At 42.5% G+C, this 15987-nt stretch overlaps 1 protein-coding gene across 1 annotated transcript in view; it reads right to left on the bottom strand.

Annotated features, from left to right (window-relative positions):
• Nucleotides 1–1047: 1047 nt before the first annotated feature.
• The window catches only part of PGM1 (phosphoglucomutase 1), a 56712-nt gene continuing 41772 nt past the window's right edge, over nt 1048–15987 (bottom strand). Inside the window, exons 8-11 of the mRNA XM_082614904.1 lie at nt 9655–9790; nt 6677–6860; nt 4100–4234; nt 1048–1725 (exon numbers count right to left, since the gene is read on the bottom strand). Coding sequence (XP_082471030.1) covers nt 1636–1725; nt 4100–4234; nt 6677–6860; nt 9655–9790 — 545 coding nt within the window. The 3' untranslated portion in view covers nt 1048–1635. The remainder of the gene's footprint in view (nt 1726–4099; nt 4235–6676; nt 6861–9654; nt 9791–15987) is intronic.

Below are 15987 nucleotides of genomic sequence, written 5' to 3'. Positions count from 1 at the left end.
GAGTACTTACCTCATAGTTATTGGGAGCATTTACAGAGTATATGGAAAGCACTCAGCACAGTGCCTGGCATAGGATTAATGTTCAGTAAGTATTCATCTTCACCTCATCATTGTCAAAGCTCAGTTCTGTCTGCTGGGCTGGACTCCCTTGTTAAATGGCAACACTGGAAATCTCACCCCAGATAAAGACCCTGCCACCTGGAATGGGGATTCCACCCTGGGTCGGGGAGGGGTGCAAAGCTGGGCTGTCTCTCTGGAACCGTCTATACGGCAGGTGACTATGGGAAGTGACTTCCAAACCATAAAATGCATTTCAAATATTCGTTTTATAGTTTTTGTTTTTCCGATTCTTTAAAATCTAGAAACAATATTGTAAACATAATCCTAGTTCCCATTTATTTGATAACCTACCATGAATGAGATACTGTGCCCATGGCTTTTCACAGACTTACTTGCTTTATATTCTGAATGATCCTACAAAGTTAGAACTATTTTTCAAGCCCATTTTAAAGATAAGGAGAATGACATTCCAAGATCACTCAAGGTCTCATGTGGTATTCAAACTCAGGTCTGTTGGCTCCCAAGACTATGTTTTAACTACTAAGTTACGCTCGTGGGCTGAATATAGTCTAAGATGAATAAGATGCCAACGGGCTCAAGATTTCCAGCCAAATGCCAGAAATCCTGCTCTCAGATTCCGAGAGTTCTGTTTCTGTCCCCTCAACAGGCAGGGTGGCATCTCAGCACCACAAGGCACAAGACAGTGCTTTGCTATTTAAGATCTCCTGAAAACTATCTTCCTTTTCCTTGTTCCAAGTTAACCATGTCGAGCTTAATTTATCCACCTCAGAAGGAGCCAGGGTTCAGCTGACCCTGCTAAGATTTGAAATTATAGTTCTTGAGTCTAATTTTAAACCAAACACAGAGAACATTTTTTTTCTAGCTAGGACATCCAAACAAAATACAATACCACCCACCCCCTCTAAAAAAATCTGGTTTCTTTCTGAAATCAAAAGAGCGTTTTGTAAGAAAGAAAAAAGACATATAGAAATGGTAGCTTATTTTGCTTTAATATCCCAAAATATTTGTGTGAATGGGACTACGCTGCAGAACAAGCCAGAACTCTGTAGACAAGCACATCTCACTCTGAGGAAAGAACTGATTGGAGAGAAGGCACCAGAAACTGCATTTTGCTGGATTATATGTAAACAGTAAATGGGGGGGCAGGGAAAGGCTCACAAAGGAGAAAGGAACTTGCACTGTCATTTCACGGGTGGATCCTAAGGATGGAAATTAGCCTCATGAGCTGATGCTCAACCTCCATCTTCCATGGTAATGTAAACAGGACCTGGTGCTAAGGAGACAAACACCCACACACCAGTGGTGCACGAGGACACGAAAAGGAACTGACAGTAGTATAAGCCCCTGGGTCCTTTTTTTTCTCTTTCCCGCATGGCTCCTATGGGCCTGTCTATTGGCAATGCCTTGGAATTGTACCATTTGTCAATGACTGGTTAGTGGAAAAACCGAATCCTAAAAAGCCTGGGTGAATACACTTTGTTTCTGTTCATGCTCTTCAATCAGATGACTCGGAAGGCCTGGGGTGGAGGGATGTACCGCATCTGGCCTGTCTTCTTAGGTGATAACAGTGGGTGCAGTGCGTCCCGTCCTCTCCTGGAGTTGAGACAACTTCAGGGCAATAGAAATAAGGGGGGCCAACATGACCTGAGGGAGACACAAAGAGAAAAACCTTTGCCATCACTTTCTCTAGACACGGATCCATAGCTCCAGCCCTGAGTAGGCCTCGAGCTCCAGACCCATGTCTGATTGCCTACTCCAATAACCCAAAGGCTCCTCCAACTCTGTAAGTCTAAAAACAAAGACATGTTCTTTCTTCACAAAAAAACCTAGTTCCAGCATTCCCTATTTTAGTCAATGATCTATTACATAGAGCAAATGAATGATTAGGAGTCATTCTTGACACCTTCCTCCCTCACATTCCTGTTGTCCAAGCCACCAGCAGCCTAAGTGACTTATCTTCTACCACTGTCACCCAGTTCTCTCCATCCCAGTGCCACAGCTCTCACTAAACCAAGTCCTCCCTCTTACCTGGAACAACTGTGCTTCAACATCCGCTTCTGCATCCTCCTATTTGTTTCCCACACTCTACCCAAAGAAGTCTTTTCAAAATACACCACCCTCCCATCTACCTCTCACTTAAGGGAAAAAAAGAATTCTGCTGTTGCTTAAATAAATAAATATTTTAATATGAAAAAAAGAAAACTATGTATCTAGTTGAACTGCCCATCTTATAGATGAGGAAACTGATACTCAAAGAAGTGAAGTGATTTGACCAAGTGATTCAAGGGCAGAGCCAAGAGTAGTACATTTTCTATTGACCACTGTTGCTTTCCCTCATCTAAATCTCTACCAACTCATTACACCTGGAAGAAAGTTGGAGAACCACTGCACACACTGACATACCACTTGCCAATCCCCTTGGGGCTCCAACAGTCCCAAAGAAGTGCTGAGGCCCAGCAGCTCTAGAGTAGGGAAAGGCACGTCCCCAGATAGAATGGTGGTACACCTGGGCATGTGGGCACCTTGCATCCTTCAGGGCCCTCCCACTTCCTGAGGACTATGGTTCAGACGAAACTTAACTCTCACTCATTCTTTGTATTTACCATGTGTCAGGTATTAAGACAGCGAAACACAACTTCCTTCCTCTTTTGCTCTTGCTCTATTATTCTGTGGATCTACAATGTAGACACCATCGCCTTTGATTTTAGTTTTAGGGATGCCTCAACACCACAGCAATCTGGCAATAACTGGAGCTAATGCCTGGTCACTGGAAAAACTGTAAAAGTGAAGGATCCTCTCATTTCTCTCTTTTTGTAATAAAAACAATTGTAAGAGCCACTTTTCCTCAAAAGCTAATTCCATATGTCAGGCACAGTGTTCAGAATTTTGCCTTCATCATCTCCTTAAATCCCTATAACAACTCTGTGAGGTAAGTAGCATTCTGCCATTTTACAGACAAAGAAACCAAAGCTCAGAACATTGAAAAGACTTACGCAGGGACACACAGTTATTAAGGAACTGAATTTAAAACAAGATCTAACTCCAAAATGGGTTAGAGATCAAAATCACTATGCCAGGGGTTTCCAAACGAGTTTCACAGGATTCTAATTAGGTGTTAGAAGGAAAAAGGCTTTGTGGGAGAATAGACATGGTGAACATTATTTAAACAGGCATACGTACTGCAAGTCTGCTCCGAGCTTTAAGGTGAGGTGTGTGTTGTGAGCTGCTAAGACGGGGCTAACGTACCCCAGCACTTCCTAAACTGTTTTTGGCTCTGGAGCTCTGGTTGGGGAGCAGTTCCCAAAACAAGGAACACACGTGGGGAAACTCTCCCCTGTGCGTCCCTGCTTCCCCATTTGGGTGGCTGTCCTCCAAGTTCTCTGTTCCACCTCTGGCTCCTAGGGCCCCTCCTCACTCTAACATACTTCTGGAGACACTCTGGGTGGGGCTGGGACCCCAAAACACAGGTTGCAAGTCTGAAGACTCTCCCATAAAGACCTTTCTTTCTGGGCCATGAAACAGTCTCTTCCTGCCTACCCCCTAGCCCTGACCAAATCTAGAGCCAGTGTATGTTCTGCCAGGGCAGGTGATGAGACCAAGCAAAGTGGCAAATAATCAGTGACAGACCAGAACACCAGATCAGGGGCTGATTTTAAGGATTAGTTCTCTTGAATCTGCCACTTAACCAGGCGTGTGAACCTATTAACTATTATTTAACCTTTCTGAGGCTCCAGTTTCCTTATCTGTAGAAGGAGTATTAATAGATAAGAATATCAGATTTGAGAATGAAATGAGTATATCCATTTGGGTAATGGGTTTAGAACAGAGCTTGGTGAATAGAAAATGCTCAGATAATTGTTAGCTGTTATTGTTTTCTGATGCACCGAAGGAGACGTGGAGGAAAGTGAGCCCACCTGTCTGATCATTTGAGAAACGGGTTGTGATGACAGGCGCAATGGAGCCACTACCCTTCCCTCCAACAGAAAGAACTAGCCGGGGCACAGGGCCTGGGCATTACCTGGGGGTCCTGGTAGATCTTGGCGATGTCCTTCTCATAGCTGTCGATGTACAGTCGAATGGTGGCGCCTGCACTCCCGGTGCCACTCAGTCGAAAGATGATGCGAGAACCATCGGCAAAAATGAGCCGCAAGCCCTGGGAAAGGTAACAGAGTTTCTTTTTTCCTCACATGCTGGAAGAAAGACTGAAGGCTGACAAATTATGAGGGGTCTATTTGGAGATCCGTACTTGATCAATCGGAGGATTAGATCCTTGAGAAACGGCCACAGTTGAGCCCCGTGAGTCTGCCCTCGGTCAGCCTGTCACTGCATCCAGCCAATGGGGGTTGGGCTCATGGGGGAGAAACATCCCCAGGGTCGGGCGGGAAACAGGATCCTGGGGAGGCTGGCTGACACAAGCCCTGCCCTCTCCATCCCGCTTCCCTGTGATTTATGGACTAACCATTCCAGTTTGAAGCCTAATAAATAAGTTAATAAATAAATAAGCTGCTAGATACGGAAATCCGATTTCCAGATCAGGAGGGAAACACGGACAGAATGGGCTGAAACCAGAGCAGAGGAGGTTTCAGGTGAAACAGAGGAAGAACTCTTTGCAAAACACTGATGGAGAGCCTCAAAATAGAACAGGGGGCCATGTGCCCCAAATGGCAGAGGCCAGCTATTCCGACCTATTGAGCCAGATCCAGCGGTCGGTCTCCACCAATGCCTGATGACTCAAAGCAGGGCCCATGTGGGTGCAATGCCAAGCCCCGCCCCTCTATCTCCTGCCCTCCCCCTTCCCTCTCTGGCCGCATCTCTTGTCCTCAATAATCTTGATTCAGGGAGTAAAGGCTGGGGACTCTTGAGGTAAGAAGGCTGAGCAAGACAGTTATCTGAAGACCCTTCAGTCTTGATGAGTCTGTCAGTTCTTCCATAAAAAGAACTTTGCATAAAGCTGATAGCCTACCAAAAGGAAAGATACTACCTCTCATCTACTATTTGTCACCAGATCCAATCCAGGGTTTAATCATGCCACTCAGCACTGAAGACAGCAGATGAAATACACAGAGTACATTCCCACTTAGTCAACATGGGGAGGATACAGTTAATACCCGTTTACCATTTCCTGCTTTCTAGACACATACCAGGGTTAGCCTCCTTCTCCCACGACTTTCAACTTGAAGCCTCTAAATTTTTTTCACTTGATTGCAGATGCTATATCTACTTCAGAAGATTTTCCCTCCTCCCTGGTCTTCCATCTAAATGCTTCAGACTTTCTGATTATAAAACGTGGAGCTGCTGACTTCTTCCTCTGAGCACAGGGCTGTGCTCATGCCAACGCCCCTCCCATGCATACCTCAGCATCCCCCCTCTCTCCTGGTACATGCCGGATGGGGCGCAGAGTCGGGGTTTACTTTGCCTAAGGGTCTGTTCTCTCTGAAGCCTCACCACAAAATCTTCTGCTCTGCCCTGCGCCGCCCCCCCCAGCCCCGGGCCCCACCCTCCCCTTTCCTACAGCCACCCTCTCCTCCACCCCAGGCCTCTCTTTTTCTAATTATCTCAGACATCATTTACGATCATCCATACTAGACCCAAAGTTCTCACAGATGGTGAAAAAGCATAAGGAAGAAAAGCCACGGGGCCAGAATTTTGACAAAGGGAGCCTCCAGGCATGCTCCATCCACTCGTCCACTACCTGCTCTCCAGAGAGAGACTTTAAATAAGTCCTGCAACCCAACTCCTTCAAAGCCTGCTGGATGCCTTGAGAAGGACCCAGCCAAAAATCTGGGTCTGGATCAGAAAAAAAGCTAACTGGACAGCTACAGCATAATCTTACCTCCCTCTTTATTATCTCTGTTTCTAAGTTATGAGTCCATTCTGTAACAACAACAACAGAACCAGAGGAGAGAGGAGGCTGGGCCCGGGTGTTAGTGAGAAGCCTGGAGAAGGGCTGACCCAGCCTGCACCCTGGGTGCCTGGAGCCCAGTGAGGGAAACGCTAACCGTTCTGTACATATCCAGACACGGTCCAGGGTCTCAACTGTGATGTCCTCCTACACGCTGCTGTGTTAGGGTCAGCTGCAAGTCACGTGCTATAGGTAATAACAGTGAATGTTTCTAAGTCTGCAAATGGCTTGTCTATTTTTTTCTTCTTTTTTAGAAATCAGAACATACCACAGAAATGTCTATGAAGAGGCTACTCTCATGCCACGCCGGCGTTCTGCTACAAGCTCTTGAGAGAGAAGAAGGAGGTTGAGGTCTAAGGCAGCAGTTCTCCATCTTTTTAAGATTCTAGGGCTCTTTTCTGTGCACACATTCAACGTGACCTCTTGCATAGAATTCTGGAGAACGTAAAAGTCTTTCTGGAGTCTAGACTAAGAATCCCAGAACGAGGGCATAGGAGTGTGCATACAATCAGGGCAAAAACCATTTTCCCTACAAGTACCTGTGCAAATCATGTGTGACTCAGCAGAAAGCCACTTGAGAAAACAGGGCAGCAAAGGACAAATGACCGAGAAGTCTTTGTCTTTTCTCTCTTGAGATTTCAGAGATGAAGCTCCGAGGCTTCTCTCCCACATTGCACATACGTCTGTTCCTACCTGATTTCTTGAAACACTTCCATCCACCGGATCACTGTATTCAAAGTTATCAATTTTCACCACAGTGTAAACTTTATCTCCCACTGGGAACTGTTTCCCCACGAAGGAGTGATCAGAGATCAGGGCCTCCAAGTCCTTCATCATTTTGTTTGCGCCCTCGGCTTCCACCTCCTCGTAATCATACCTGGAAGAAATCACAAAGTTGAGGCCTGCGGGCTGACTTCAGATCACACCAACTTATATCACCACTTTCTACAGCATTTGTTTGGCCCTCCCCCAAACCATCTAACTTCAGAAGAAGCTGGCAAAAATATGAGCGTGTCATTCTCTGGGGATAGAGCAGACGAGGGATGAAAAGAAGGGTTTGGAAGGTTTCAGGAAAGGGTTAGGAGCTTCTGAATAAGCAGAAAACTCCCATCTTGGCTCTTCTACAGAATAAAGCTCTTAGAAGCTTCAAAGGCTTTTGAGAGATGTTATCTAACATTTAATCACCACATCCTGAGGATGTAGAAACAAAAGCAATGTTATCTGCATAAAGGCACACGTGACTCAGGTACTGCTCTTCCAAACTGCTGGAGCTTCTTTGGGATAAATGCTGGGAAGGCTCCCAGTCTGGGACCTGCCGGAGGCTGCTAAGATTTTGGATAAGGAGAGTTCCAGTCTCCACAGGAGCTTCCTCAAGTCAGGCCAATTCTTCACTGACCAAATGAAGGAGCCAAGCCTTAACTCTTTTTTTTTTTTTTTTTTTTTTTTAAAGCCCTAACTCTTTACACCTGAAATGCCTTCCTCCTCTCAGTGAGAGTGGATTCCGGTCCACAGCATTCACCCTGACAGAGGTGGCCTGGTGTGGCTGCAAAAGGGCCAAGAAAAAAAAAAAGTACATCACAAATGAAATTCTATGACTGTTACTTTTCCTCCAAGAATTGTTCTTGACTTCTTCCTTATGAGGTTAAAGACTCTTACAGGTGGCTTTTCTTGTCCTAGTGGCACACACCCTCTTGAGAGAGTTCTTTTTTAGAGGCTCAAGATAGCAGAGTCTGTGTTTATTTGCAATAGTGAAACAAATATGATATGTGCAAGCAGACACCTCTGAGACATGAGAAATAACAGGGAATTAAGGCCAACTATTCTGGCTCCAGGATTCTATGAATCAAGGACAGCAGTTCCCTTAATCCTGAAGTCAGCTCTTTCCCCCAGTTAAAATGATAAACAGCAAAAAATTACAACCAGGTGTTTGTGCTTTACATCTGTGACCTTTGGGTGTTTGAGGGAAATGTTCTATAAATCCTAGGCACAGAGGGGTATAATGGAAAGAATCTGGGCTTTGGAATCAGACAGAACGAGCTATGAACCCAGCCTTTATTGGTTACTAACTGTGCAACTATGGGAAAGCTGCTTCATGTCTTAGAATCTCAGTTGCCTTATCAATAACTGTTTTCGAAGCTGATGTGAAACAATGCATGCAAAAAGCACTTTTGTTAAATAAATGGAGGGTATAACGGAGTCTTAACTAACCATAAATTCAGGTTCTGAGGACTTTGTAATACTTGCTTAGCAGTTATTTGAAGTTAATAAAAACATGTTAAGATAGTTTTTAGATGGAAACTCCTAACTGATTCAAGAGTGACCCTCTCTGAACAAACCCTCCTAACCGTATTCCATTCTGGTTGCTTTTCATTTGTTAACTCATTCATTTATCTATTCAAAGCATATTTGGTAATACCATGGATTACAAAAACAGATATGGTCCTGCCTTCATGATCCTTTAGGCTCTAGAGAGTTCATGACTGCTGTTCTAAATTACCAGATTTTTCTGGTTCTTAGAAAGTAGAGATTCTTGCATTGGTTACCAGGGCTACTGTGTGGTACCATGTGGCAGATACTACTTATACCTTCCACAAAAGAATAACCTGAGGGAGAAAGATAGCAATATACTTGTCCAAAGACAAAAAAAGGATTCTGATTAAGGAGACCAAGTTCCTGAAGGCTGAATTCTTTTCCTGACTATCCAAAGATCATGGACAATTAAATCTGTGACATATTTTTAAAATTCTCTAGTCTAACTCACCTATTTTATAGAGAAGGCAACTGAGGCTCAGAGAAATAATACCTTTGTATTTCTTACATAAATAATTTATTTAATATGCTTTTCCTCATATTTATTTTCCATAATTAGAACAGTGAGGTTCAAGAAAAAAATTATTAGATTTTTACACTTACTGGGGGAAAGGCAAATTGAAATCAGTGAAAAGTACAACTGGAAAAAAATGTTAATGCTTCTTAAAAATAGAAGTATGTATGGTAAAGAAGACTTACTAACTAGTCTAAGTATTTTGTCCACTGATGAATCCCCAGTGCTTGGCAGAAAGTAGGTACACAGTCAATATATATTGAATCAATGAATGAAGTATTGATAACTACACAGCCTTTGGGGACCTATTTTAATGAGTCAGAAAAGTTGATTTAGACTAAGCATAATTGTTTCCATAATTTCAGAAAAAGTTTCCATACTTTCAGTGTCCCAGAGCTTATAGAACACTTTCAGACTCATATTTCATTTAATCCACTCAATAGCTAGACTGTTATTTCCATTTCTACAAATGAGAAAACTGAGTACAGAAAGAGGTTAAATGACTTCCCAGTCTACTAGGGGGCAGAAATAAAATTCGAATCCATTCTTCTGAGTCCAAATCCAATGTTATTATCATGTCCACCTGATAGGTACATTTAAAAGGCTGACAAAACATTCATTCTTTTGAATATGTTAACTAAAAATTTTAAGCCTCGTTCTTTACGGCTAACATAAAAGTTGACTTCATCTCGACCCTGACTGAATTACATTAAAAATCCCCAATTGATAGAGGCTGAAGGGACTGAGGTTTTATTATCACTTAAGACAGGAAAGAATTTGTATGCATGAGAATTCTCTCTGTCCACTTCCCCATGCTACCTCTGTACCCAGCCAGGCTGTGGCTTACCTGGTGAAGAAATTCCGGCCATACTTTTGCCAGTGATCTTTGAGGATGTCCTCCACACTCTGTTTGCGGGTGGCTAGGATGGAGAGCCAAGCAAGGACAGCCCAGAGTCCATCTTTCTCACGGATGTGGTCAGAACCTGGTCAGGGGGACAGCATGCGGCTGTGAGAAACGTGATTTCTCCAAAATACTTGGGAATAAACTCCTCAACAGTATATGACCCAACCGAAAAAGTCATAAAACTTTACTGAGGAACTTGAATACATGGAAGAAACCGCATATTGAATAAAGCCACATACTATTGAAAAGAAGGTGATGCTTCCCAAAGTAATTTAGAAATTTAAGGCAAATGCCAATGAAAATGTCAGCAGAATAATTTGGTGGAACTTGATGTATCAATTATGAAGTATGAATGTGAGTGGAAAAAACAAAAGAACATGACCACTGTGAATTTTTAATAACTAAAATAGTCTGGTAGCTTAACGGAACAAAAGAGAGCACCCAGAAAGAGACCCAAACACATATGAGACTTGAATAAATGATAAAGGTGTCACTTTAAGGCTATAGGAAAGAATGGATTACTTTTTAAGTAGTATTTGTCTAAATAGCTAAACAGTTGGGAAAAAATCAGTTTTTTCCCTATAAAACACCATACAAAAAGAATTCCAGATGAATTATACATTCAACTATAAAAACTGAAAACCTTTAAATATTAGAAGATATATATAATTTTTTTAAATCTTAGAGATGGAAAATACATATAAATTCAGAATTCATAAAGAAAAATATCTGTATTTTTCTACTTAAAAATTAGCATTTCTATCAGCAAAACTACTATAGATAAAATTAAAAGGCCATTGGTAAACTAAAAAAAAAAAAAACCTACACATTTGCAATATAAAGTAGATATTTAAAACACTCAATATAGAAAAAGTTCTTATATATTCATAAGAAAAAAGTAAAATCTCGATAGAAAAACAGGCCAAGGATATAAATAGGCAATTCATCGAAGAATAAATATAGGTCCTCAATTTACATAATTAAAAGCTGTATTATTTTTAAGAAGACAAATTAAAGTTAAAACCACAATAAGAAACTGCTGCTTGTTTGACAAATGGCCATAGATTTAAAAATGAGAACACCTAGCATCAGGGGAGGTATAAGGGAAATGGGATTCCAACATGCTGCTGCTGGGAGGGGTACAATCCTTCCAGAGAGCAATTTGGCAAAAAGTATGAAAGGCTTAAAAATGGATCTACTTAAAAAAAAAAAATGGACCTACTTGTGGATCCAGGAGCTCCAATTCTAGGATATCTTTCTTAAACCAAAAGGGGTTTCGTTAAATAAACTATGGCACATCTGTCTCCTGCTAAAGTCCTTGGTAAACTCTTTATCAAAAATAACAGGGCTTCCCTGGTGGCGCAGTTGTTAAGAGTCCGCCTGCCGATGCAGGGGACACGGGTTCGTGCCCCAGTCCAGGAAGATCCCACATGCCGTGGAGCGGCTGGGCCCGTGAGCCATGGCCGCTGAGCCTGCGCATCCGGAGCCTGTGCTCCACAACGGGAGAAGCCACAGCAGTGAGAGGCCCGCGTACCGCAAACAAACAAACAAAAAACAAATTGGCTCCTTTGGATGTGCTTATATGCATGGAGACCCTTTCCCAAGAGCCTGATGGGGAACAGAACTCTCATTTTTTTGCCTTTGACTTCCTTATTCTAAAAAGAGCAGACGATATTGAGCTTTACTTTCTGATTTCTAAATAGGACTCGATACAATCCCTCTAATAATGTTTTGCATGTTATCGTGCCTTGAATTTTTTTATGTACCTCTCTGTCCTTCTTGACTTCCCACTGGGTCTTATTCTCCTTAAAACTGTGAGAGTATCTAGCACAATGCTGGCGATGAGGCATGAGGTAAGTTTGTTTCCTTCCTCTCTTCATCCTTTTTGACCCAGCTCAAATATCCTCTCCTATCTGAGACTAGCTCCCAGCTTCCCTGGACAGTGATGAGCTACTTGTTCTTCTTGTATAGCAACTGTTCAAAACATGTGGTGTGGCGCCATACTCCTTGAGCCTCAGCCATCTATTTATGAGCCTTTTACCCCACTATCCATGTATGTCTTGGCGGCATCTCTTATATCCTTGTAATTTAGTCTGGTGGCTAGCATAGCACATGGAATATATTAAATAACTAATTGTGAAGGAGTTCATAAATGAATTAATCAATTAATAATCTATTCCAACATCTTCTCTTTCTCTTTTTGGTTCATAAAAATATACAACTTTTTCCCCCAAAAGAGTCCCTCTTCAGTAAGACACTACTTTTAGAAACAGCAGTTCTCAAAACCTGGATGCTGGCAAACTAGAAATATCAGGCAATACTTTTAGCACTTTATATAACAAATTGAAGAAATGTGAACCTAATTTTATTTGCTATGGACCTTTATTTGTCTTTAGTGCTATTTCAAGGAACAGAAAGTTAGCTCTCTGGTTCCTACAGCTTTTTTTTTTTTTTTTCTGTTGTACGTGGTCCTCTCACTGTTGTGGCCTCTCCTGTTGCAGAGCACAGGCTCTGGATGCGCAGTCTCAGCGGCCATGGCTCATGGGCTTAGCCGCTCCGCGGCACGTGGGATCTTCCTGGACCAGGGCACAAACCCGTGTCCCCTGCATCGGCAGGCGGACTCTCAACCACTGCAGCTTTTGCAAATGATGATATGTTTTGGCAATAGTTTACCCTGAGCAGGAAGATCCTGGCAGCTTCCCCAGTATACTGAGAATTCATGACCGAAGTGTACAGCTTGGAATTATTCATCTGTGAGCCCCTAGGTTTGGTTTTTTTTCTGTCCTTCCTTCCTTTTTCTTTTCTTTTTTCTTGGGGGTGGGGTGCAGAGAGGCGGAAGGGAGGTGGCTAGACTGAAAGCATAGGGGGCAGTGTTCCTTTGTGCTTTTCCTATTCTAAGTAATGAACTGGCTTTTTCCTTTATGTAGAAATGACAATAAAATCTAAAAATCTCACCCAACTCTGACCAAGTTACTTGGAGATAACTAAATCGCACACCTAATATTATAAACAAATCATCTGCCTTGGATAATCTAAATAAATATTCTATTCCATTTACAGAATCTCCAGTCTCTTTGAAAATTCTCATTAATTTCACTAATCACCTTGGATGTATCAAAACTCTAGGTAACTCTGACTAATACTCAGGAGGTCTGGGTAAATTTCATTGTCTTTAGGGTTCTAATGAATGATGACAAGTTAGAGTGAAAACAGGCAATGGTGTGTGTATGTGTTTCTCAAGCTACTGTTGTTTTTGCAGTTGTGGCAGTTGTTGTTCAATGGAAAATGTTTTATGCTTAAGAGTCAGAAAACCTGAATCTGAAACTTACTTATCAGCTGCTTGAATTTGGACACGTCACTTAACTTTTCCAAGCCTCAGTTTCTTCAACTGTAAAATGGGGATAATGCCACCTTTCTCACACAATTTTAAGACTTTACCGCGATAGAGAGTGGAAATAGTTTATAAATTGTTAAGTATAATATAAATGCAAGATACCATTATTAATAAGGGAAAATAAAAAAACTTTTAGGGAAAATTAACATTTTCTACTACCTCATTAAGCTTTCAAAAATAACGTCTCCTAACTCTACATAATGGGAAAGAAAATGGAATATAACCCAATATGTTCTTTTTTTCTGGGCAGTGTGATTACAGTGCTTTTCTCTTCTTCCTTATCTAATTTTTTCCAGTTATGAATGTGAATTACTGGTATCATTTTTTTAATTAAAAAAAAAAAGCCAATCCCACTGAAGTGTAAGGAAAGGGAAAACTATCAGCAAGCACCACTGATCCTAGCTGACAGGAGTTTTGCCTCAGGTCTTTTCATATTTAGTCCAGGTCAGGGACCAACTAAGTCTATGGGGATTCTGCCCTTTCAGCATCTTCAAACACCTGTCACTTGACTTTGGCTTAATCAGCACCTTGTGATATGTATAAACTCTGCTCAGTCAGGGCACACTCTGGTCTCAGCCAAGAAAAATGTCAACCTTTGTTTAGGGAGCCAAGAGCCAATAGTTTCGGGATTAGGTTTCATTTACCAGTACGAGCGTTTCAGGAGTGCCTGGACTCCTGCCTCTGCCAGGCCAAGGCCTGTGGATGGACTACGGCAGCAGAAAAAGAGCTCCACAGAGTTCTCTGAAAACCCTAGCATCCATCTGTCTGCCTCTGTCTCTCTGCCTCTCTTTCTCTGACCACCTCTATCTCTCCTTCAATCTCCTAAACATGCCTGGAAATGTCCACCCCACATATACCTATTAGCTTGGCTAACATCTCCTGCAACTACTTTCAACTTCCTCCTTATCTAGGATGCCTTACTTGTTACCCTCTGTCCTTACCCCTATTCTATCACACCCTGTCTGCTCTTACCCCAACCTACACCAAGAATTGTATCCCCAGCTTGTGCCTGGCATGCAGTCAGCTCTCAATACAAGTTTGCCCAGAGAATGCCCAGACCTCAACTGACTGGCTGGGAGGTCCAGCAGACCTGCTCTGTCCACAGTGCTGTCCTCTTTGGCTTCCACTGCACAAATGACTTCCCTGTGAAAGGGCAGATAAGCCCTTCAGGAAGCCTTTTCCAGACCACTCCGGCCTTCAAGGGGGCTCCTCCTCAGCAACCCCCAAACTTTCCATTTATCAATTCATCCTGCGCTGCTTCATGACTGCCCCTGGAACTTTGTTTCCTTTGGAGGAAATTGGTAAGCGCCTGACAGGCAGGAAACGTGTCTTAACCCAAACTCCATTTGATACTCAACAAATTTGAATCAGTGCCTACCATGTTCCAAGTATATGAGAAAATACTAAGATGAATAAGGTATGTTCCCTGCCCTCACAGATGAGCACAGATGTACAGATGAGGGAGACAGACATGCAGGTAACAGTTTAACTGAGTTAGTTATAATTAGGGTATCAGCCTGAGAAATTTCCAGAGACGGGATGCTCTAACCTTCCTGCGGGGGCTTTACCTACAGGAAAATGTACTCAGTAGGTATGCAAATCAGAGCAGGCAGAGAAGTAGATAGGACATCTAATCCCCTACACCACAGAACCAGGGTAGGCGCCCTGACTATACAGTTCCCAGAGCATACTGTACTTCAGTTTCTATCACTTTTGATTACACTTGTAATAGCCTGGCCGGGGTCCGATTTCCTTCCCCAAATGTGGCCTCCACGGAGTCCTCCACGGAGAGGTTATACTTAACACTGTGTTCCCAGAACCTAATTCAGTATCTGGGATACAGTCGAAGCTCAATAAACATTGGAGGAATGAGCTGATGAAAAGAAATATGAAGGACTTTTCATAAGAAATTAAAATTAAAAGAAACCTGCAAAGCATGAATGCTGTACTTCTTCAGGATATCACTCCTATATAATATATCATCACTAGGACCTTTTCAAGATGGGATGGGGGAAAAATATTGCTAACCTTTGGACCCAACCAGATCAGAATTTACTGGCATATTTCCACATGATACCAAGTTAATCCTCAACCTGGTTTCCTATCCCTCTTTCCCAAGACCCCCCACTTTTCCCAAGGAAGAGTTTCAAAAGCAGTGACATTCTATTCTATTCAGTGACTTCACTTTCTATTTCCTTCCCAATTTCCCAAGAATTCAAGTTTCCCTCCACCCTTGTGCATGAACACATGCATCAGCATCCACAATTAGGGGGGCAAATAACTGCTCCATGAGATCAACCGAAAACAGCAGGTTCACCCTGTCTAGTTCTGGTGCCCTAACAAAAATACCTTTATCCCTGGCATTTGTAATGCTGATGTCTGAGGAAGTGTCATAGCCTTGGTGGCTACAGTAATCATGTAAGACAGTTGCTGTTTCTCCACCATGAACAGACTAACATATACTTGGTAAGAGTCATATTATGGCTTGTGCTTTTAAATGCTAGTGGTTTGTTTTATTTGGTGAGCCAGTTCTGAAGTCTGACTCCTATGCACCTCTTTGCCAGTAAACTTCTCCTTTTCTTTCATGAAAGGTCATCTCATCTCACAAAGTCCTTGGATCCTCAGCTCTGGACTATGGAGAGGGAATGATGCTGAGTCCCCCACAAGAGTCCCAGACTGCAGCCAGAGGTGAGGTGGGCATTCTCCACAGAGGTGGGTGTTTAAGCAGAAGAGCACTGACTGGTTATTTATGACTCCAGCAACACACAGAAAATTATGTCGGATAACGTTTAAAGTTCTTTCCTTTCCAACATCAGGATTCTGTTAGTCTGAATGGAGGATGCCAAGTGAAGAGTGTGTTCTCCCATTCATTCAACAAGTGT

This window comes from Mesoplodon mirus (genome assembly GCF_964341445.2).
Source record: "Mesoplodon mirus genome assembly, chromosome: 3".
NCBI classification, from domain to species: domain Eukaryota; kingdom Metazoa; phylum Chordata; class Mammalia; order Artiodactyla; family Ziphiidae; genus Mesoplodon; species Mesoplodon mirus.
Note: the sequence above shows the minus strand (reverse complement) of the source record. Positions and strands in the feature narration are given on the sequence as shown.